Source organism: Coregonus clupeaformis, chromosome 29 (assembly GCF_020615455.1).
Source record: "Coregonus clupeaformis isolate EN_2021a chromosome 29, ASM2061545v1, whole genome shotgun sequence".
NCBI classification, from domain to species: Eukaryota; Metazoa; Chordata; class Actinopteri; order Salmoniformes; family Salmonidae; genus Coregonus; species Coregonus clupeaformis.
This window is the reverse complement of record NC_059220.1, coordinates 1,321,308-1,346,000: the sequence shown is the minus strand read 5'-3', so window position 1 is coordinate 1,346,000 and position 24,693 is coordinate 1,321,308. Positions and strand designations below refer to the sequence as shown.

General features: G+C 41.9%; 1 protein-coding gene across 1 annotated transcript in view; it reads left to right on the top strand.

Moving 5' to 3' along the window:
• The window catches only part of LOC121544225 (calpain-1 catalytic subunit-like), a 31,678-nt gene extending 11,859 nt beyond the window's left edge, over positions 1 to 19,819 (top strand). Inside the window, exons 18-22 of the mRNA XM_045208992.1 lie at positions 7,834 to 7,902; positions 8,006 to 8,084; positions 16,481 to 16,597; positions 16,853 to 16,905; positions 19,044 to 19,819. Of these exons, the coding sequence (XP_045064927.1) occupies positions 7,834 to 7,902; positions 8,006 to 8,084; positions 16,481 to 16,597; positions 16,853 to 16,905; positions 19,044 to 19,070 (345 nt within the window). The 3' untranslated portion in view covers positions 19,071 to 19,819. The remainder of the gene's footprint in view (positions 1 to 7,833; positions 7,903 to 8,005; positions 8,085 to 16,480; positions 16,598 to 16,852; positions 16,906 to 19,043) is intronic.
• Positions 19,820 to 24,693: the final 4,874 nt, after the last annotated feature.

Below are 24,693 nucleotides of genomic sequence, written 5' to 3'. Positions count from 1 at the left end.
ATCCATCTATAGCACCTCCTCCTGGGGAGTTGATCCATCTACAGCACCTCCTACTGGGGAGTTGATCCATCTATAGCACCTCCTCCTGGGGAGTTGATCCATCTACAGCACCTCCTACTGGGGAGTTGATCTATCTACAGCACCTCCTACTGGGGAGTTGATCCATCTACAGCACCTCCTACTGGTGAGTTGATCTATCTACAGCACCTCCTCCTGGGGAGTTGATCCATCTACAGCACCTCCTCCTGGAGAGTTGATCCATCTACAGCACCTCCTCCTGGATAGTTGATCCATCTACAGCACCTCCTACTGGGGAGTTGATATATCTACAGCACCTCCTACTGGGGAGTTGATCCATCTACAGCACCTCCTCCTGGGGAGTTGATCCATCTACAGCTACCCTTTGGTCTACCAGTCAGGGCTATAACGAAGCCCCAGCCCTGCTTATCAAATAACATCTAATTTTATTGGTTGCATATACATATTTTGCAGATGTTATCCTAGCGCCAACAGGGCAGCAATACCTAGCTAAATGCTTGTGTTCCTAGCTCCAACAGGGCAGTAATACCTAACAATACACAACAATACACGACGACCCCACAACATAAAGAAAGGAGTACAGAATACAAATATATACAGTGAGGGAAAAAAGTATTTGAGCACCTGCTGATTTTGTACGTTTGCCCACTGACAAAGAAATGAGCAGTCTATAATTTTAATGGTAGGTTTATTTGAACAGTGAGAGAAAGAATAACAACAAAAAAATCCAGAAAAACGCATGTCAAAAATTTTATGAATTGATTTGCATTTTAATGAGGGAAATAAGTATTTGAACCCTCTGCAAAACATGACTTAGTACTTGGTGGCAAAACCCTTGTTGGCAATCACAGAGGTCAGAAGTTTCTTGTAGTTGGCCACAAGGTTTGCACACATCTCAGGAGGGATTTTGTCCCACTCCTCTTTGCAGATCTTCTCCAAGTCATTAAGGTTTCGAGGCTGACATTTGGCAACTCTAACCTTCAGCTCCCGCCACAGATTTTCTATTGGATTAAGGTCTAGTGACTGGCTAGGCCACTCCAGGACCTTAATGTGCTTCTTCTTGAGCCACTCCTTTGTTGCCTTAGCCATGTGTTTTGGGTCATTGTCATGCTGGAATACCCATCCACGTCCTATTTTCAATGCCCTGGCTGAGGGAAGGAGGTTCTCACCCAAGATTTGACGGTACATGGCCCCGTCCATCGTCCCTTTGATGCAGTGAAATTGTCCTGTCCCCTTAGCAGAAAAACACCCCCAAAGCATAATGTTTCCACCTCCATGTTTGACGGTGGGGATTGTGTTCTTGGGGTCATAGGCAGCATTCCTCCTCCTCCAAACACAGTGAGTTGAGTTGCTGCCAAAGAGCTCCATTTTGGTCTCATCTGACCACAAAACTTTCACCCAGTTCTCCTCTGAATCATTCAGATGTTCATTGGGAAACTTCAGACAGGCATGTATATGTGCTTTCTTGAGCAGGGGGACCTTGCGGGCGCTGCATGATTTCAGTCCTTCACGGCGTAGTGTGTTACCAATTGTTTTCTTGGTGACTATGGTCCCAGCTGCCTTGAGATTGTCGTAGAAATATTTGACTCAAAAAGTAGTCAACTTAAAATATTTCTCAACAGACTGGAACTTGTGAATTTAGACTTTTATTATTTGCATAACAAAGCCGAGCTTGCTCCATGGAGCAACAACTGTCTCTCTTTGGCTTAGAGCTCCCTTTTATACACACAAATGCATAATCATGTTTCATAGCATATACAGTCCCTCCCCTTAGGGCAAATGATTAACTTATTTTAGTGCCACTCTACCCTTATCTGTCAACGTCCAGATGTCACCTGTAATTCACTCCAAAAGGTCATGGGTGCTTTTCCACAGGAAGCCTCTTCCCTAATCTTATTATATTGGTAGCAGACCCTTTCCCTATTCTCATTATATGGTTGCAGACCCTTTCTTTACAAACAATACACGTACATACATTAAGGCATTTATCATTTACCATCCTCCCTGGCCCTTGAGGCTATGTGCATGTGGCCATGTGTCAGGTCATAGGGTCATAAGCAAAACAAATGATAACACTAGGTCCATTGTTACTCCAATCTCCACACAGCCATCACATGTCATTGACATACCCAGCAGGGAGTTTATGAAAAACACATAAATGTCTCTGCTCTGTATTAACCCTTCAACTGGTTCTCAATCCATAAACATTTTAAGGCATATAGGTGTTTAATTCTACAACATATGTACTTGAAAATCATCCATAAGATCATTGACAAGATCCTCCCGTGTAGTTCTGGGCTGATTCCTCACCGTTCTCATGATCATTGCAACTCCACGAGGTGAGATCTTGCATGGAGCCCCAAGCCGAGGGAGATTGACAGTTATTTTGTGTTTCTTCCATTTGCGAATAATCGCACCAACTGTTGTCACCTTCTCACCAAGCTGCTTGGCGATGGTCTTGTAGCCCATTCCAGCCTTGTGTAGGTCTACAATCTTGTCCCTGACATCCTTGGAGAGCTCTTTGGTCTTGGCCATGGTGGAGAGTTTGGAATCTGAATGATTGATTGCTTCTGTGGACAGGTGTCTTGTATACAGGTAACAAGCTGAGATTAGGAGCACTCCCTTTAAGAGTTTGCTCCTAATCTCAGCTCGTTACCTGTATAAAAGACACCTGGGAGCCAGAAATCTTTCTGATTGAGAGGGGGTCAAATACTTATTTCCCTCATTAAAATGCAAATCAATTTATAACATTTTTGACATGCATTTTTCTGAATTTTTATTGTTGTTAATCTGTCTCTCACTGTTCAAATAAACCTTCCATTCAAATTATAGACTGATCATTTCTTTGTCAGTGGGCAAACATACAAAATTAGCAGGGGATCAAATACTTTTTTCCCTCACTTGCGAAAGTATTCACCCCACTTGGCATTTTTCCTATTTTGTTGCCTTACAACCTGGAATTAAAATTATTTTTTTTAGGGTGGTTTGTATCATTTCATTTACAGAACATGCCTACCACTTTGAAGATGCAAAATATTTTATATTGTGAAACAAACAAGAAATACGACAAAAAAACAGAACTTGAGCGCGCATAACTATTCACACCTCCAAAGTCAATACTTTGTAGAGCCACCTTTTGCAGCAATTACAGCTGCAAGTCTCTTGGGGTATGTCTCTATAAACTTGGCACATCTAGCCACTGGGATTTTTGCCCATTCTTCAAGGCAAAACTGCTCCAGCTCCTTCAAATTGGATGGGTTCCACTGGTGTACAGCAATCATTAAGTCATACCACAAAATCTCAATAGGATTGAGGTCTGGGCTTTGACTAGGCCATTCCAAGACATTTAAATGTTTCCCCTTAAACCACTTGAGTGTTGCTTTAGCAGTATGCTTAGGGTCATTGTCCTGCTGGAAGGGGAACCTCCGTCCCAGTCTCAAATCTCTGGAAGACTGAAACAGGTTTCCCTCAAGAATTACCCTGTATTTAGCCCCATCCATCATTTCTTCAATTCTGACCAGTTTCCCAGTCCCTGCCGATGAAAAAAACATCCCCACAGCCTCGGGGTGATGAGATGTGTTGGGTTTGCGCCAGATGTAGCATTTTCCTTGATGGCCAAAAAGCTCAATTTTAGTTTCATCTGACCAGAGTACCTTCTCCATATGTTTGGGGAGTCTCCCACATGCCTTTTGAGGAACACCAAACGTGTTTGCTTATTTTTTTCTTTAAGAAATGGCTTTTTTCTGGCCACTCTTCCATAAAGCCCAGCTCTGTGGAGTATACGGCTTAAAGTGGTCCTATGGACAGATACTCCAATCTCCGCTGTGGAGCTTTGCAGCTCCTTCAGTGTTATCTTTGGTCTCTTTGTTGCCTCTCTGATTAATGCCCTCCTTGCCTGGTCCGTGAGTTTTGGTGGGTAGCCCTCTCTTGGCAGGTTTGTTGTGGTGCCATATTCATTCAATTTTTTTATAATGGATTTAATGGTGCTCCGTGGGATGTTCAAAGTTTCAGATATTTTTGTATAACACAACCCTGGTCTGTACTTCTCCAAAACTTTGTCCTTGACCTGTTTGGAGAGCTCCTTGGTCTTCATGGTGCTGCTTGCTTGGTGGTGCACCTTGCTTAGTGGTGTTTCAGACTCTGGGGCCTTTCAGAACAGGTGTATATATACTGAGATCATGTGACACGTAGATTGCACACAGGTGGACTTTATTTAACTAAGTATGTGACTTCTGAAGGTAATTGGTTGCACCAGATCTTATTTAGAGGTTTATAGCAAAGGGGGTGAATACGTAAGCACTCACCACTTTTCCGTTATTTATTTTGAGCATTTTTCTTAACAAGTTATATTTTTTATTTCACTTCATCAATTTGGACTACTTTGTGTATGTCCATTACATGAAATCAAAATCAAAATCTATTTAAATTTCAGGTTGTAATGTAACAAAATAGGAAAAACGCCAAAGGGTATGAATACTTTTGCAAGGAACTGAATGTATATGATGGAGTGTATAGACATTATGGACAGTATATGAATAGAAAAGGTGTGTACAGCAATAGTTATATAGGAAGAGCCTTGACTAGAATACAGCAGGTGTAGACCTTTCCGTGAAATGCTTACTTACAAGCCCTTAACCAACAATGCAGTTTTAAGAAAAATAAGAGTTAAGAAAATATTTACTAAATAAACAAAAGTAAAAAAGAAAGTAACACAATAAAATAACGAGGCTATATACAGTTGAAATCGGAAGTTTACATACTTAGGTTGGAGTCATTAAAACTACTTTTTCAACCACTCCACAAATTTCTTGTTAACAAACTATAGTTGTGGCAAGTCGGTTAGGACATCTATATTGTGCATGACACAAGTAATTGTTCCAACAATTGTTTACAGACAGATTATTTCACTTATAATTCACTGTATCACAATTCCAGTGGGTCAGAAGTTTACATACACTAAGTTGACTGTGCCTTTAAACAGCTTGGAAAATGATGTAATGGCTTTAGAAGCTTCCAATAGGCTAATTGACATAATTTGAGTCAATTGGAGGTGTACCTGTGGATGTATTTCAAGGCCTACCTTCAAACTCAGTGCCTCTTTGCTTGACATCATGGGAAAATCAAAAGAAATCAGCCAAGACCTAAGAAAAAAAATTGTAGACTTCCACAAGTCTGGTTCATCCTTGGGAGCAATTTCCAAACGCCTGAAGGTACCACGTTCATCTGTACAAACAATAGTACGCAAGTAAAAACACCATGGGACCACACAGCCATCATACCGCTCAGGAAGGAGACACGATCTGTCTCCTAGAGATGAACGTACTTTGGTGCGAAAAGTGCAAATCAATCCCAGAACAACAGCAAAGGACCTTGTGAAGATACTGGAGGAAACAGGTACAAAAGTATCTATATCCACAGTAAAACGAGTCCTATATCGACATAACCTGAAAGGCCGCTCAGCAAGGAAGAAGCCACTGCTCCAAAACCGCCATAGAAAAGCCAGTCTACGGTTTGCAATTGCACATGGGGACAAAGATTGTACTTTTTGGAGAAATGTCCTCTGGTGTGATGAAACAAAAATAGAACTGTTTGGCCATAATGACCATTGTTATGTTTGGAGGAAAAAGGAGGATGGCTTGCAAGCCAAAGAACATCATCCCAACCGTGAAGCACGGGGGTGGCAGCATCATGCTGTGGGGGTGCTTTGCTGCAGGAGGGACTGGTGCATTTCACAAAATAGATGGCATCATGAGGAAAGAAAATTATGTGGATGTATTGAAGCAACATCTCAAGACATCAGTCAGGAAGTTAAAGCTTGGTCGCAAATGGGTCTTCCAAATGGACAATGACCCTAAGCATACTTCCAAAGTTGTGGCAAAATTGCTTAAGGACAACAAAGTCAAGGTATTGGAGTGCCATCACAAAGCCCTTACCTCAATCCTATAGAAAATGTGTGGGCAGAACTGAAAAAGCGTGTGCGAGCAAGGAGGCCTGCAAACCTGACTCAGTTACACCAGCTCTGTCAGGAGGAATGGTCCAAAATTCACCCAACTTATTGTGGGAAGCTTGTGGAAGGCTACCCGAAACGTTTGACCCAAGTTAAACAATTTAAAGGCAATGCTACCAAATACTAATTGAGTGTATGTGAACTTCTGACCCACTGGGAATGTGATGAAAGAAATAAAAGCTTAAATAAATAATTCTCTCTACTAATATTCTAACATTTCACATACTGAAAATAAAGTGGTGATCCTAACTGACCTAAAACAGGGAATTGTTATTAGGATTAAATGTCAGGAATTGTGAAAAACTGAGTTTAAATGTATTTGGCTAAGGTGTATGTAAACTTCCGACTTCAACTGTATGAAGTAGGTATAAACAGTATGTTAACATTGTTAAAGTGTTCAATGACTATGTACATAGGGCAGCAGTCTCTAAGGTGCAGGGTAGAGTGCTGGCTAGTGGTGACTATTTAACAGTCTGATGGCCTTGAGATAGAAGCTGTTTTTCAGTCTCTCTGTCTCAGCTTTGATTCACCTGTACTGTCTCAGCCTTCTGGATGGTAGTGAGGTGAACAGACCGTGACTCTGGTGGCTGAGTTGCTTGATATTTGCCACTGATTATTACCAATGTGCTGTTGTGAGAATGATAGTTGAGAAAACTCCACTTACTGGTGTAATGTTGCTATTGAAGTCATTACAAATGGTAGGTTCAACAGAGCAAATAAAATGTAACCATTCTTTATCAATCATATATCATCAATGATGCTATTTAGGCCTATGTAGTATTTGGGAAGTCAACGGCCATTGTTTAAATTCATCCCAGGATTCAACAGAAAATAGACAATACTTTTAGGCCTAAAGTTTCAAGGTTCGGTTGATTTCAAATGGAATCTACAAGTTAATAATAAATATGTTTGATTCACGTCTCCATCTAGATCAAAAATAAAAGAATATAATTAAATCAAATCAAACTGTATTTAAAGTGCATTTAAAGTTTGATTAGATTTAGTCCTATTCTTTGACTTAGATTTCTGGTTTTAATGGAGATGCCCAACGTATCAATTATTAATTTGTAGAGAAACTGGAATTAAAGCCAGATTCAGTGGCGTAGATGGAACTATCCAAGCAGAAAATACAGCTCCTTCAAAAGTTATTTGGTTCACAATTCAATATGACTTTTGCAATATGGTAAATTGCCAACAGGTTAACAAATTATATATTGGATTCACGTTTCTATCTCAACCAAAAAGAAAAGTTAAACAATAGGATGAATTAAGCCAGGGGCTCAGCTGGAACTGCCCAAGCAGAAGACACATCTCCTTTAAATGTTGATATTTTGTCAACCAACTTTTTATGTAATCAATGTTCAGGTAGCAGTTCTGTGGAAATATTCACAATTGCCATAATAATCTGCAGAGAATCTCAAATGGCATTGATCACTTGCACCATGTACTTTAATGAAATCTTAACTAACTGTAATCCATGTCATTTGGTTGTGCTATTAGATGAAGCACAGTGATAACACATTACGTTTTTGTTTAAAAAAACAAAAATCTGACATTGCTTTTCCATTAGAATTTGGTTTTTGCTTTTAGATGGTTGAAAGCATAGTGATAACACATTGGGAATTTAACAAATTTGTTGGCTGTCTTTTTGAGTGGTTGAAAATAGGTTTAAATCTCATTGATCAACATATCTACCAAATCAATGGAGGCTACGGAGGGGAGGATGGCTCATGTACAGACTTTTTATATTCTGCCTTTATAGATTTCCTTAACCTTTCCTTCTCCAGACATCAATCACTGGAAAACTGAACTGTGCTGAATTTATGTGTCTGTGGAGAAAAGTTACCATGTACAAGGTAAATTCATTTGCAAGTGTGGTAAAAAGATATTAAAGAACTCATTACTAGTTCGAATTTTTCAAGAATATAAATTACCTGAAAATATTCTTACATCTTCCAGGATATCTTCTTCCGTTCAGATGTGGACCGTTCTGGAATGTTGTCATTGAGTCAACTGAGGAACTCAATCATGGCTACAGGTAACTTTTGCCTAGACCAACAAACATGGCCTGCCACTGACCTTAGATAACCGTACCTGCTTACAGGGCCTAAAATATGATCACCTAACTAGCACTCTCCCACTGACATCAATGCACGATTGAAGAGTTAGGATTGTCAAATTAGGATGAGCAGATGGGATTAGAGTAACCTCTGCAATTACAACTAAACAGCAGTCTGTTTTATCAGTCAGATGTATGGGATACACATGGTAACACCGTCTAACGAGATGCTTACTTGCAGGTTCCTTCTCCTCAATGCAACAACAATAAGAAATAATACAAATATATAAAACTAGGAACATAAAGTAAATGGCTCAGTAGAATAGAATAAACATTTAAGCATCAGTATAATACAGGAAGGCACAATTTATAGTCCAATATTTACATGTGGTTTGGGGAAGGAGGAATTGGGGGCAAGTGTTTAAATTGTGCAGTATATAGCAATCATAATAAGAGAGTCTGGTGTTAAGGTGAGGAGAATCAGAGCAGGTGGTCAGTCCAGTTGGAGTTTTCAGCAGTCTGATGGCTTGTACATAGAAACTGTCTCTGAGCCTGTTGGTATCAGACCTCATGCTCCGATACCATCTAACGGACTGTAAGGGAGAGAACGGCTCGTGGCTGCGGTGTGTTGGGTCCTTGATGATGCTGCGGGCCTTCCTCAGGCACCGTTTCATGTAGATGTCCTAGATGGGGTGGAAGCACGGTCCCAGTGATGTACTGGGCCGTCACCACCCGCTGGAGGGCCTTGCAGTCATGGACGGAGCAATTCCCGCACCAGGCCACGATGCAACCGGTCACGACACTGTCAGTTGTGCAGCGGTGGAATTTGGAGAGAAGCCAAGGAGTCATTCCAAATTTCTTCAGCAGCCTTTGAAGTAGAGACGCTGTTGCGACCTCTTGACAAGAGTGGTGGTGTTGTTGGTCCATGTCAAGTCCTCGGTGATGTAGACGACGAGGAACTTAAAACTGCTGACTCTCTCTACTGCAGTCCCGTTGATGTGGATCGGGGCATGTTCCCTCGTTTGATTCCTGAAGTCAACAATCAACTCCTTTGTTTTTCTGACATTGAGGGAGAGGTTGTTGACCTGGCACCACAATGCCAGTTCACTTACCTCCTCCCTATAGGCTGACTCGTTGTTGTTGGTTATCCGGCCTACAACCGTGATGTCGTCAGCAAACTTCATGACGGAGTTGGTGTCGTGCCAACCCACACAGTCGTGGGTGAACAGGGAGAGTCAGTGTGGAGGAGGTGTTGTTTCCAATCCTCACAGCCTGTGGTCTGCCCATCAGGAAGTCCAGGATCCAGTTGTATTGGGTGTTGTCCAGACCCAGGGCTCTGAGCTTGGTGTCGAGTTTGGAGGTAACAATAGTGTTGAATGCTGAACTACAGTCTATGAACAGCATTCTCACATAGGTGTTCCTCTTGTCCAGATGTGTTACGGCCGTGTGAATAGCGATGGACATGGAATCTTCCGTGGATCTGCTGGAGCGGTAGGCAGATTGGAGTGGGTCCAGTGTGCCTGGCATGATGGCCTTGATGTGGGTCATGACCAGCATCTCGAATCACTTCTTTATGACCAGGGTGAGAGCGACGGGGTGATAGTCATTGTGTACCTTGTTTTTCTTGGGAACTGGGACGATGGTGGTCTCCTAAAAGTAGGTGGGGACTAGAGCCTGGGACAGGGACAGGTTGAAGATGTCCGAGAGGATGCCCGCCAGCTGGTCAGCACACAGTCTGAGGACGCGGCAGGGATGCCTTCTGGGCCGGAGGCTTTGTTGAGTATTCACTCTTTTGAGAGTTTTCCTCACGTCAGTCTTGGTGAGAGAAAGACCCTGGTTGTCCGGAGCAGCCAGAGCCTTCCTGGATGGCTCGGTATCGTCTGCCTCGAAGCGAGCATATCATGTGTTAAGCTCGTCTGGGAGGGAGGCTTTGGTGGGCACCGCACAGCTGGATTTGCCTTTGTAGTTCTGTGATCCTTGCCAAATTGGTCGCGAGTCAAGTTCAATTCAAATTTGAGTCTTATTGTCTTTTTTTTTTCCCCTAATGGATTTGCAGAGCTCGTACCTGCTTGCCTTGTACTCGCCGCGCGCCATCGAGTCATCAGGGTTTGTTCTGCTGACATTGAATACTGCAGTACGGGATCTCAGCATGGTACGGATATCTCCGTTCATCCAGGGTTTTTGGTTGGGGTATGTCCGGATTGTTATTGTGGCTACAACATCATCAACACATTTCCTAATGACTGACAATGTATATTCCCCAATGTTGATGAATGAGACCTTGGTGGATGAATCTTTGAACATATTCCAGTCAGTATTCTCGAAACAGTTCTACAGCATTTGTTCTTGTGGGGCAGGACACATTTTGGTGATTTTTTGGGGGAAAATGTGTTTTAAACGTGCTTGGTTAAAATCATCTGCGACAATAAATACTGCTTCCGGGGGAGAGGACTTTGCTGGGTAATGATCTTGTATAGTTCGCTGAGTGCCGACTTGGTGTTTGCGTGTGGCAGTGTGTGGCAGTATGTACACAGCTTTGATAACACACGTGAATTCCCTCGGCATATAGTGGGGGCGGTATTTTAACATCAGAAACTCCAGATTGGATGAACATGAGCTCGAGATCTTTTCAACTTCGGTACACCAGGAATTGTTGATGAGGAAACATACCCCTCCCCCCTACTCTTAACAGAAGCCGCCACTCGATCCATACAGAAAATGGAAAAGCCATCTTGTTGAATGTTGTGGCAAATTCGTCCTTATACTAATCAAAGAACCAAAGTATTTCAGAGTTTTTGTAGAATTAAGATAGACTTTATCACATACGTAATAGAGCCGAGGTGGTTTGCAAAACATCTCCCTTCTACCTCTCAGCTCTTAGTTTATATAGTCCTATTTACATACATTTTAGCTTAAAACCCCTCCCTCTTGGGTTCCCCCACCACTGTTGGTGGTGTGACCAATCAAGCTTTGTCATGCACAAATAACAGCCCTGTCATATAAAAATAATAATGTTCAGTTTGAACTTTGTTAAACCCTGGCTCAATCTGGCTTGACCTGGAGATTGATTGTGGACAACATGGCAGGCCCACAATCAATCTCTCAAACATACCCAAGCCAAACCCCTCTGTCCCAGCCCGTCACGCTATAATTGAATCAGGAAGACGCTCAAGGAGAGACAAACCGTTCAGCCTGGTTTCAGTCACTGATAAGATAAGACAACCGAAGACAGGTCAGATGACCAGAGAACAAACACATGAAACCAGTGAGAGAAAACAATTACGTTCTTGCCTAGAAACAGAGATGTATCAATATTTAACCCTGGCTCTGCGTTTGTTGATTAACCATGTCTATCCCATGGTCCACTGAAAAATCATATCATATATGGTTAAAATCTAACAGAGCTATTTCCTGGCTCTGTTTGTCAATTCCCTGAGCTATTTCCTTGCTCTGTTTCAGGCCTCTTCTTGTCATGTTGTGATTAACTATTTAACCATACATTGTTAACTTGTCATGATGTAATTAACAATGCTTACTATGCTTAACTGGAAAAAAACACATCAATCCTTCCTCTGGGACTTAATAGATACATCAAAATACTTCACATGTATATAGTGACTAATATATGAATACTGTGACATAAAAATCAACATGTTCATGATATAAGGCACAATCCTTGCATTAAGATCATTTTTCAAACAGTAAGATTCTAAAGTTTCTAATTGAAATAAACCATGTAAGTGTATCCTAACACATTAAAACTAATGTAGCGTTGTTTAAACCATAACATCTATTTAAGGAAATTATCTTATGATTGTATAAGCAATACCAGGGCATGCTGAGAATAGTGTCAACATCTTTAGCTCACATAATTTCTTTACCCATGTCACACGTAGTATAACAATGAAAATAATCAATATCAATATCTAGTACATTAACTGCAGTGTCTACATCTTTAGTTATTAACATACAGTATAATTATCCATAATGCTAGTATAAGCTTCCTCATAAGGAGAATAACTACAGATCAGTATCTCAATGCATTCTTAGTCTAAATTACTATAAATGTAGCAGTGTGTAGGCCTCCTTAATCAACCTGATATCCCAAATAAGAAACCCCTTCCTTCCCCGGCACTCAATCTTCTGGCGTCTCTTCATTATGTTCTTCAGATAGCTTCATAGTTCAACTTGGATTGGCCATGACAATGTCCCAATTTCAATGTCTCACCTGAGCCGCCACCACCTCTACCCCCATTATGTTTTGTCCATTTGCCAACCAGTATACCAGCATCATGAGAGATGTTGTATTTGAGCAGATCTGTCTTCATGAGAGAAAAGGCAGTTGATAGCTTCGATTGGATGCTGGTTCTGATTCAGGTCTCTTGGTAGAAGTGGTGCTGGACAGGACCCTATTCAACGCCTTTGTTGCTCCTCTTCAGCCGGTTAGAGGTTTTTATTTATTTATTGAGGTTCACACCGTTCTTGACCGAATGATCCCTGTTATGCATGAAGACACCATCTGTAGTAACCTCGAGAGAGGACAGATCATAACAGTTTAGTTGAGTTCATTTCCTATCCCAAAAATTCCATATAAGCATTGACTATATGACAAATTATTTTACCAATTATTCTTAATACCAATTTCTAATATACTCCCCTTATCACGCTGTCGACTCCACCGCAGAGTCACAGGATCAGCAAGTTAGATCTCCATTTCTGTCAGGGGAACTAGACAAAGACAGAGAAATCAATGGTGGGGAAGTCAGGTGATTCTTGAAGGTCTGGAAGATGTTGAAATTCTTGAATGTTCTTGGAGGTCTGTCCCTCCTGTGCCTCCCTCGAGGGAATCAGCCAGCGCACGTAGCTCATCAGTAGCATTCCCATTGCCATCCTCCCCCATTTCCTGATCCTTGTCAGCTCCAGCATCCTCAGCTCCCTCATCTCTAGGTCGTCGGTTTCCTCGTGGTACTCTGGTGCAATGGTTTAGATGATACCAGGTCGAGCTCCCCTCTATCCGTACAGCCATCGGTGCAGCCTGGGTGATGACGTATGGTCTCTTTGGCTCGGGACCTTCTTCCGTCACTAGGGTCTCCGGATCAGGCAGAGTCCCTCTCAATCCATCAACATCAGTTTGCGGAGAGTGTCCTTCTGGCAGCGTATAAATAGGGAAGCTCGTAATCACTACTGCAAAGACACACAGACACAGACAGACACAAAAGAAAACCATGCTACCCAATGGCGGGGCCATGTTCCTCTTCTGGGGTTGGAACTCTCCTACAGTGGGACACATGGATCTAAGTATCTGTCTATGCCACTTTCACCGTCATTGAGGTAGCCAGCAATACCTGGTATGGGCCTCTCCACCTAGGGTCTTTCCAGCTCTTTCTTCTGTAGTCTTTTACCGCCACAAAGTCTCCAGGGTGCAGACAATGCTCTGATTCTCCTGCTCGGTTGGGCAAAGAAGCCTTCACCCGTGGGAAGAAAGTCTTAAGAACATTTTTAGGTGAGACACAGTATGCTACTTTACCATGTCTTCTCATCAGTCAGGAGAAGCCTTGCAATTTTGAAGTGCACATTCTTGCAGCTTGTTGCAGTCCACTAGTTTCAGAGACAGGTCCCCTTTGTACTTTGTCTCTGGCCACAAATATATTTGCACATAACACATTCCATCTAACCCATAACACATTAATTACTACTGCTGATATTCTTAATACAATTTTCGTATTTACCAAAAGGCCCCAGGGGACCAGTAATTCCCCCCTTTGGACACGACTCACATCGTGATTCATGCGGTCACAACATTGCCTGTTAAACCAAAATAATAAATTAGATAATAAATTAGAATGACAACCTTTGATAATATCTTAACTTAATTGTATCCCATAAGGTAATTCAAGTAAATAGTAAAATTGACAAATTTCCCTCATTCAAGGCTAGCGCTCTTTCTCTGTCCTTGTCAAGGCTATGAACTATAACCTCCTTCATAATTATCAGTGTTTACATATTACATAAAATCTCACTCAATGATTTAGAGTCTCTAGTGAGGGTGATCAGGCCTCACCAGAAAGTCAGAACAGAGATCTGAGGTCATTCAAATCCTTCAAAGAAGTGTTTCATTATATAGTAGACTAATCATTAACAACAGTCAAAACATTTCATAAATGTTGTATCCGAAGTTGTACAGTAAGTCTTCAGTACAGTTATTTTCAAAATAAATCATGTGTTTACTTAAAACTCACTCAGAAAAACCTCCATGTGTGTGCCCCTTTAAGATACAGTTGAAGTTGGACGTTTACATACACCTTAGCCAAATACATTTAACCCTCCCGTTGTCCTAGGGTCAAAATGACCCGCCACTGTGTTGAACCAACTTTATTTAATTTTTATATTTTTGGGATCATTTGTGAGAAGGAGGCTGTGAGACTTTAAAGAAAGTATCACTGCCTCCTTCTCACAAATGATCCAAAAAATATAAAAATTAAATAAAGTTGGTTCAACACAGTGGCGGGTCATTTTGACCCTAGGACAACGGGAGGGTTAAACTCAGTTTTTCACAAATCCTAACATTTAGTCCTAGTAAAAATTCCCTGTCTTAGGTCAGTTAGGATCACCACTTAATTTTAAGAATGTGAAATGTCAGAATAATAGTAATGATTTATTTCAGCTTTTATTTCTTTCATCACATTCCCAGTGGGTCAGAAGTTTACATACACTCAATTAGTATTTGGTAGCATTGCCTTTAAATTGTTTAACTTGGGTCAAACGTTTCAGGTAGCCTTCCACAAGCTTCTCACAATAAGTTGGGTGAATGTTGGCCCATTCCTCCTGACAGAGCTGGTGTAACTGAGTCAGGCTTGTAGGTCTCCTTGCTCGCACACACTTTTTCAGTTCTGCCCACAAATGTTCTATAGGATTGAGGTCAGGGCTTTGTGATGGCCACTCCAATACCTTGACTTTGTTGTCCTTAAGCAATTTGCTTGGGGTCATTGTCCATTTGGAAGACCCATTTGCGACCAAGCTTTAACTTCCTGACTGATGTCTTGAGATGTTGCTTCAACATATCCACATAATTTTCCTTCCTCATGATGCCATCTATTTTGTGAAGTGCACCAGTCCCTCCTGCAGCAAAGCACCCCCACAGCATGATGCTGTCACCCCCGTGCTTCATGGTTGGGATGGTGTTCTTCGGCTTGCAAGCAGCACCCTTTTTCCTCCAAACATAACGACAGTCATTATGGCCAAACAGTTCTACTTTTGTTTCATCAGACCAGAGGACATTTCTCCAAAAAGTATGATCTTTGTCCCCATGTGCAGTTGCAAACCGTAGTCTGGCTTTTTTATGGCGGTTTTGGAGCAGTGGCTTCTTCCTTGCTGAGCGGCCTTTCAGGTTATGTTGATATAGGACCAATTTTACTGTGGATATAGATACTTTTGTACCTGTTTCCTCCAGCATCTTCACAAGGTCCTTTGCTGTTGTTCTGGGATTGATTTGCACTTTTTGCACCAAAGTACGTTCATCTCTAGGAGACAGAACGCGTCTCCTTGTTTGGAAATTGCTCCCAAGGATGAACCAGACTTGGGGAGGATTACAATTTCTTGAGGTCTTGGCTGATTTCTTTTGATTTTACCATGATGTCAAGCAAAGAGGCACTGAGTTTGAAGGTAGGCCTTGAAATACATCCACAGGTACACCTCCAATTGACTCAAATGATGTCAATTAGCCTATCAGAAGCTTCTAAAGCCATGACATCATTTTCTGGAATTTTCCAAGCTGTTTAAATGGACAGTCAACTTATTGTATTTAAATTTCTGACCCACTGGAATTGTGATACAGTGAATTATAAGTGAAATAATCTGTCTGTAAACAATTGTTGGAAAGATTACTTGTGTCATGCACAAAGTAGAACTTGCTAAAACTATAGTTTGTTTACAAGAAATTTGTGGAGTGGTTGAAAAACGAATTTTAATGACAACCTAAGTGTTTGTAAACTTCCGACTTCAACTGTACTAGGAAGAGGAGGTCGTGTAGCCCATCTTTTTAGCCTAGCTTTGAGTCCCCCTCTTCCTTGTTCGCCGCAAGCAACCGATAAGCCCATGTGCGGGGACCAAAGGAGCGAATAGAATATTTCAGATCTGGGAGGCTGAGAGATAAAAGTGTTTAGCTTCGGATTCATGATCCAGAAGTGTTTCTCAGTCCTAGGAGATTATTGCACAAACATTCTGAGCCCAAAACATTTATAATTAATGCAAGAATTGCCATAAAAAAGCAAAGTTGAGCAGGAACCGTCAAGACACGCTCCCTCCTCAGGGCCTCCAACTTAACACCTGTGAAATAACTGTGGAATAACGGTGTGAGGCATGTCTGTCCTCCACAGGGATCAGGCTGAGTGATAATCTGCTGAACCTCATTGCTCTGCGCTACGGTGGATCTTCCGGAAACATCAGCCTGGAGAGTTTCATCAGCCTCGTCCTACGCATGGACCGCATGGCCAGTAAGTCCACAACTAAAATTAAAGGGGACCAATTTTATTTCACTGGGATTTTTCATTTTCCATCTGTCGCATTTTAATGAGCATTTACAGTTTACAGTTAGAGAAATAGTTGAAAAGACAACACATATTTCGCCTTTTTGAATGGCTTTCATGGCACTCACAGGCTGATGATAGCTAGTTTGCTCGATGATGGTTTGAGGCCTTTGTACTGTTCACCTAAATTCCAAATAGTGTCATTCATGCCCCGTTCAACAGAAATATTCAGACAACTCAACGATGGAGGGACCATATCTCTTCGAGACAATGAGGTAATGAACTGTTAATAATACACCAAGGATTTTCAACTCTGTTCCTGCAGTCCTAGGTGTGCAGGCTTTCACTCCAGCCTTGCCTTGCAGTAACACACCTGATTCAGTTAATCATGGTCCAGACTGAAGACCATGATTGGCTGAGCATTTGCGTCAGGTGTGGGCTGTGCTGGGCTGGAACAAAAGCCTAAAGCCCTAAAGCCTTGCTTCGATTGGTCTAAATCGCAGCAAACCTTCCAATGATTGTAAACAACATAAACATTTGCCTTTACTAAAGGTCAAGTGTGTGCAGGCAGCATAATCTTATCTGAGAGATACACTATATTTACAGTACCAGTCAAAAGTTTGGACATGCCTACTCATTCAAGTGTTTTTCTTTATTTTTTACTATTTTCTACATTCTAGAATAATAGTGAAGACATCAAAACATGTAGTAACCAAAAAAGTGTTAAACAAATTAAAATATATTTTAGATTTTAGATTCTTCAAAGTAGCCACCCTTTGCACACTCTTGGCATTCTCTCAACCAGCTTCACCTGGAATGCTTTTCCAACAGTCTTGAAGGAGTTCCCACATATGCTGAGCACATATGCTGTTTTTCCTTCACTCTGCTGTCCAACTCATCCCAAACCATCTCAATTGGGTTGAGGTCGGGTGATTTTGGAGGCCAGGTCATCTGATGCAGCACTCCATCACTCTCCTTCTTGGTTAAATAGCCCTTACACAGCCTGGAGGTGTGTTGGGTCATTGCACTGTTGTAAAACAAATTATAGTCCCACTAAGCGCAAACCAAATGGCATGGTGAATCGCTGCAGAATGCAGTGGTGGCCATGCTGGTTAACTGTGCCTTGAATTGTAAATAAATCATAGACAGTGTCACCAGCAAAGCACCCCCACATCATACAGCTCCTCCTCCATGCTTCACAGTGGGAACCACACATGTGGAGATCATCGGTTCACCTAATCTGCATCTCACTAAGAAACAGATGTTACTTGAACTCTGTGAAGCATTTATTTGGGCTGCAATTTCTGAGGCTGGTAACTCTAATGAACTTATCCTCTGCAGCAGAGGTAACTCTGTGTCTTCCTTTCTTGTGGCGGTCCTCATGATAGCCAGTTTAATCGTAGCACTTTATGGTTTTTGCGACTGCACTTGAAGAAACGTTCAAAGTTATTGAAATGTTCCGGATTGACTGACCTTAATGTCTTCAAGTAATGATGGACTGTTGTTTCTCTTTGCTTATTTGAGCTGTTCTTGCCATAATATTGACTTGGTCTTTTACTAAATAGGGCTATCTTCTGTATACCCCCCACCTTGTAACAACACAACTGATTGGCTCAAACGCATTAAGAAATAAATAAATTCCACAAATTAACTTTTAAGAACAGGAAGCAAGCAATGCATTGCATCTAGCAAGTCCGACGGTCAAATCAGAGTTCGGCGGATGCCAGTAGAACGCTTCCTGCCCCAATGCATAGTGGCAACTGTAAAGTTTGGTGGAGGAGGAATAATGGTCTGGGGCTGTTTTTCATGGTTCGGGCTAGGCCCCTTAGTTCCAATGAAGGGAAACCTTAACACTACAGCATACAATTACATTCTAGACGATAATGTGCTTCCAACTTTGTGGCAACAGTTTGGGAAGGCCCTTTACTGTTTCAGCATGACAATGCCCCCGTGAAAAAAGCGAGGTCTTGACTGGCCTGCACAGAGCCCTGACCTCAACCCCATTGAACACCTTTGGGATGAATTGGAACGCCGATTGCGAGTCAGGCCTAATCACCCAACATCAGTGCCCGACCTCACTAATGCTCTTGTGGCTGTATGGAAGCAAGTCCCCCCGCAGCAATGTTCCAACATCTAGGGGAAAGCCTTCCCAGAAGAATGGAGGCTGTTATAGCAGCATGGGTGGGGGTGGGGGGGGGCAACTCCATATTAATGCCCATGATTTTGGAATGAGATGTTCGATGAGCAGGCGTCCACATACTTTTGGTCATGTAGTGTAAGAACCTGTAATACACAGTCTGAGATGCAGTAAAGACCTTAGCAATGTGTTAAGATGTAATTTCATTGTTTCTATTTTATATGACTAATGAATGTGTTAGTCAAATCTCACTGCTGTTTTTTATTCCTTTTTCAGTGGATGTACGTCACTATGTATGCTTAAACTACAGACCAAATAGGATGGACAGAAGACCGTTAGAATCGTAAGGCTTGAAAAAAGTGCTACGGTTGTGCTTTGCTGGACAAATCATTCATTTCTGCAATGTTTTCTGGCTTTTTCGTTGCACTTCGACTTGATATAGTATCTTGATTAAATCCCACAGCACTTTTTCTTAATAAAGAAATAATAAATAATAATACTTTTTCTTAATTTTCTTTGCACCTTGAACTCGTCTTTTCTTACTAGCACTGACTTTGCTGATAGTTGCTACTTTAAGGAAAAATGTACTTAGGCTGCTTGTGACTGATATGTGGTTGTCTCACCTAGCCATCTTAAGATGGATGCACGAACTGTACGTTTCTCTGTATAAGAGCGTCTGCTAAATGACTCACCACTGTACATTTCTCTGTATGAGAGCATCTGCTAAATGACTCACCACTGTACATTTCTCTGTATGAGAGCATCTGCTAAATGACTCACCACTGTACATTTCTCTGTATAAGAGCGTCTGCTAAATGACTCACCACTGTACATTTCTCTGTATGAGAGCATCTGCTAAATGACTCACCACTGTACATTTCTCTGTATAAGAGCGTCTGCTAAATGACTCACCACTGTACATTTCTCTGAATGAGAGTTTCTGCTAAATGACTAAAATGTAAGTGATATAAAGCTCCTTCAGTTTAATACATTTTTTAAGCAGTGGTGTAAAGTACTTAAGTAAAAATACTTTAAAGTACTACTTAAGTAGTTTTTGGGGTATCTGTTCTCGGACAAGATACCCCCGATGGCTATCTAACTCGATGGATTCTCCATTCACCGGGCGGACAGGACAGTGGTTTTGGGGAAAATGTTTAGCCTCTACATCTACTGGTGTGCTAACTCCAGCGTGGTGGAAATGCCAACCCACTGTTCACCCGTCTTGGAATACCCGATTGTCAAATGCCGAACCTTCTACCTCCCGAGGGAGTTTTCAGCTGTTATCGTGACGTTATACCTCAAGACAATAAAAATAAGAAGCCGACACTTAACGAACTGTACAACGCTATAAACAAGCAAGAAAACCTACATCCAGAGTCTGCTTTTCTGGTTGCCAGCGATTTGAATTCAGCGTCACTAAGACACACGACGCCCAACTTCCATCAACACGTCTCCAACGCCACTAGGGACGATAAAGTCCTAGGCCACTGTTATTCTACCCACAAGCAAGCATACAAGGCTATTCTTCAAACAGCCACCCTTTGCCTTGATGACAGCTTTGCACACTCTTGGGATTCTCTCAACCAGCTTCACCTGGAATGCTTTTCTAACTATCTTGAAGGAGTTCCCACATATGCTGAGCACTTGTTGGATGCTTTTCTTTCACTCTGCCGTCTGACTCATCCCAAGTCATCTCAATTGGGTTGAGGTCGGGGGATTGTGGAGGCCAGGTCATCTGATGCAGCACTCCATTACTCTCCTTCTTGGTAAAATAGCCCTTACACAGCCTGGAGGTGTGTTGGGCAACTGTCCTGTTGAAAAAAAAATGATAGTCCCACTAAGCGCAAACCAGATGGGATGGCGTATCGCTGCAGAATGCTGTGGTAGCCGTGCTGGTTTAGTGTGCCTTGAATTCTAAATAAATCACATACAGTGTCACCAGCAAAGCACCCCCACACCATCACATCTCCTCCTCCATGCTTTACGGTGGGAACTACACATGAAGAGATCATCCATTCACCTACTCTGCATCTCACGTGGTGGTTGGAACCAAAAATCTCAAATTTGGACTCATCAGACCAAAGGATAGATTTCCACTTGTCTAATGTCCATTACTCGTGTTTCTTGGCCCAAGCAATTCTCTTCTTATTATTGGTGTCCTTTACTAGTGGTTTCCATGAAGGCCTGATTCACGAAGTCTCCTCTGAATAGTTGATGTTGAGATGTGTCTGTTACTTGAACTCTGTGAAGCATTTATGTGGGCTGCAATCTGAGGTGCTGTGATGGGTGATTTGAAGGAGTCAGGTGCAGGAGGGTAAATCACAGAATACAGAATTTATTCCAGAATACAGAGTTACGCAGAAATGCGTCAAACAGTCCAGTGTGCAAAACAGGCGCACTGGAACCAAACAGGCACACAGGGAAAATATACCCCGGCAATACAAAATACACGGAGCTCAACCGAGCTACACTCTTCTCACAATAAACAATCGCACACAAGGACAAGGGGGCAAAGAGAACACTTATACAAGTACTAGTGAGGGGATATGAACCAGGTGTGTGTAATAAACAAGACAAAACAAATGGAATGATGAGATGAGGAGTGGCAGTGGCTAGAAGGCTGGTGACGACGAACGCCGAAGCCTGCCCGAACCAGGAGAGGAGGCAGCTTTGGAGGAAGCCGTGACAGGTGCAGTTAACTCTAATGAACTTATCCTATGCAGCAGAGGTACCTCTGAGTCTTCCTTTCCTGTGGCAGTCCTGATGAAAGCCAGTTTCATCATAGCGCTTGATGGTTTTTGCGACTGCACTTCTAGAAACTTTAAAAGTTCTTGAAATTTTCCGGATTGACTGACCTTCATGTCTTAAAGTAATGATGGACTGTCATTTCTCTTTGCTTATTTGAGCTGTTCTTGCCATAATATTGACTTGGTCTTTTACCAAATAGGGCTATTTTCTGTATACCTCCCCTACCTTGTCACAACACAACTGATTGGCTCAAACGCATTAAGAAGGAAATAAATTCCACAAATTAACTTTTAAGAAGGCACACCTGTTAATTGATAAGCATTCCAGGTGACTACCTCATGAAGCTGGTTGAGAGAATGCCAAGAGTGTTTAAAGCTGTCATCAAGGCAAAGGGTGGCTATTTGAATAATCTCAAATATAAAATATATTTTGATTTGTTTAACACTTTTTTGGTTACTACATGATTCCATATGTGTTATTTCATAGTTTGTCTTCACTATTATTCTACAATGTAAAAATTTTTAAAAATAAAGACAAACTCTTGAATGAGTAGGTGTGTCCAAACTTTTGACTGGTAGTGTATGTATATACATTTATACAGTGATGCTTGAAAGTATGTGAACCCCTTTTGCAATTACAGATTTTTTCAGTTTCTACCATTAAATATTCATTTAATCAGAACCAGTCTTTTTGATCTGACATAACAGGTTTATATTTACCAATACCATATGTTGGTGTAGAGGAAATCATGCATGTAGTAGAAAAACACAATTAAAAAGGAATTATTTCAGGTGCAAAAATAAGTGAACCCCAAGTTGCAGTGGTTAAATCAAGTAGGTAAGTACAATCAGGTGGGTAAATAATTAACTACAGAATGAACCAATGAAAGGAGAGATTGTTAGGAAAGAGTTTGGGTGGGACTCTGATAAATAGAGATAAGAAACCTGGTCAGTTTAGTGTTACCCATCCAGGTAAATGCAAATCATACCATGCCAAGAGGAAAGGAGAGCTCAGAGGACTTCAGGACGAGGGTAGTGAGAGCGCATCAGTCTGGGGAAGGCTATAAAATCATTTAAAAAAGATTTGAGCTCCATCAGTCCACTGTGAGGCAAATAATTTACAAATGGAGAGCGTTTAACATGACAGCAACTCGGCCTAGAAGTGGACTCCCTTCCAAAATATCCCCAAGAGCCACAAGAACAATAATAAATCAGGTAAAACCAACTCAAACATAACACCTAGAGATTTGCAGACCTCCCTTGTTGCATCTCAGGTAACTGTGCATGCTTCAACAATAAGAAGAACACTGAATCGAAATGCCATTCATGAGAGGGTTGCTGAGAAGAAGCCTCTGCTGTCAAAAAATAACCAAACTACCCGTCTTAACTTTGCCAGTGACCACCTGGACAAACCTGAATGTTTCTTGAAGTCCATTCTCTGGAACGATGAGTCAAAAATTGACCTTTTTGGTCACAATCAACACTGCTATGTTTGGCGAAAACCCAACACTGCCTACCACCAAAATAACCCTATCCTAACAGTCAAGCAATGTGGTGGGAATGTCAAGAGCTGGGGCTGCTTTTCCTCCCCTGGACCTGGACGACTCCACATCATTAAGGGAACCATGAATTCTGAGGTATACCAGGAGATTCTTGAACAGAACGTCAGGCCACCAGTAAAGGAGCTAAAGCTGGGCCGGAAATGGGTCTTCCAACAAGACAACGACCCAAAGCATTCAAGCAAATCTACCAAAGAGTGGCTCAGGAGAAAGAAGATTTGTGTTTTGGATTGGCCAAGTCAAAGTCCTGACCTAAATCCAATCGAGATGCTGTGGCAGGACCTGAAGCGGGCAGTTCATGCCAGACACCCCTCAAACCTCACTAATTTCTGTAAGGAGGAGTGGTCAAAAATTCCTCAAAACAGATGTCAGAGATTGATTCTTGGCTACAGGAAACGTTTAGTCCAAGTTATTACTGCTAATGGAGGTGCCACAAGCTATTGACTGAAGGGGTTCACATATTGTTGCACACATCAAATCTGAGTTTCTGTTAAATAAATCATTTTTGTTAAATAAACAATGCAAATATATCATATTGTTTTGTTTCTGTCATTTACTTGGAATGTCTTTATTACGAATTGGGGTTTAGATAAGGATTTTATGTTTATTTAAATATTTTATAGCAAAATAATGACCAGCCCTGTACAGTTCACATAATTTCAAGCAGCACTGTATATATGATGGGATGTATAGACATTATGGACAGTATGTGGATAGAACATTTCGTATCTGTAAAATACGTAGGATAGGATATATACAGCAGTAGTTGAATAGGATGGCTTTGACTAGTATACAGTATATACCTATGACATGAGTAAAACGGTATGTAAACATTATTAAAATGACCAGTGTTCCATTATTAAAGTGACCAGTGATTCAATTTCTATGTACATCGGGCAGCAGCCTCTAAGGTGCAGGGTTGAGTAACCGGGTAGTAGCCAACTAGTGATAGTGACTAAGGTTCAGGGCAGGGTACTGGGTGGAGGCCGGCTAGTGATGGCTATTTAACAGTCTGATGGCCTTGCGATAGAAGCTGTTTTTCAGCCTCTCAGTCTCCTGACGTCCACAATCAGTTCCTTCGTTTTGTTGACGTTGAGGGAGAGGTTATTTTCCTGGAACCACTCCTCCAGGGACCTCACCTCCTCCCTGTAGGCCGTCTCGTCATTGTTGGTAATCAGGCCTACTACTGTTGTGTCGTCTCCAAACTTGATGATTGAGTTGGAGGCGTGCGTGGGCACGCAGTCATGGGTGAACAGGGAGTACAGGAGGGGGCTGAGCACGCACCCTTGTGGGGCCCTTGTGTTGAGGATCAGCGTAGTGGAGTTGTTTCCTACCTTCACCACCTGGGGGCGGCGCGTCAGGAAGTCCAGGACCCAGTTGCACAGGGCAGGGTTCAGACTCAGGTCACAGAGTTTAATGATGAGCTTGGAGGGTACTATTGAAGGCTGAGCTGTAGTCAATAAACAGCATTCTTATGTAGGTATTGCTCTTGTCCAGATGGGATAGGGCAGTGTGCAGTGTGATTGCATCGTCTGGATCTATTGGGGCGGTATACAAATTGAAGTGGGTCTAGGCTGTCAGGGAAGGTGGAGGTGATATGATCCTTAACTAGCCTCTCAA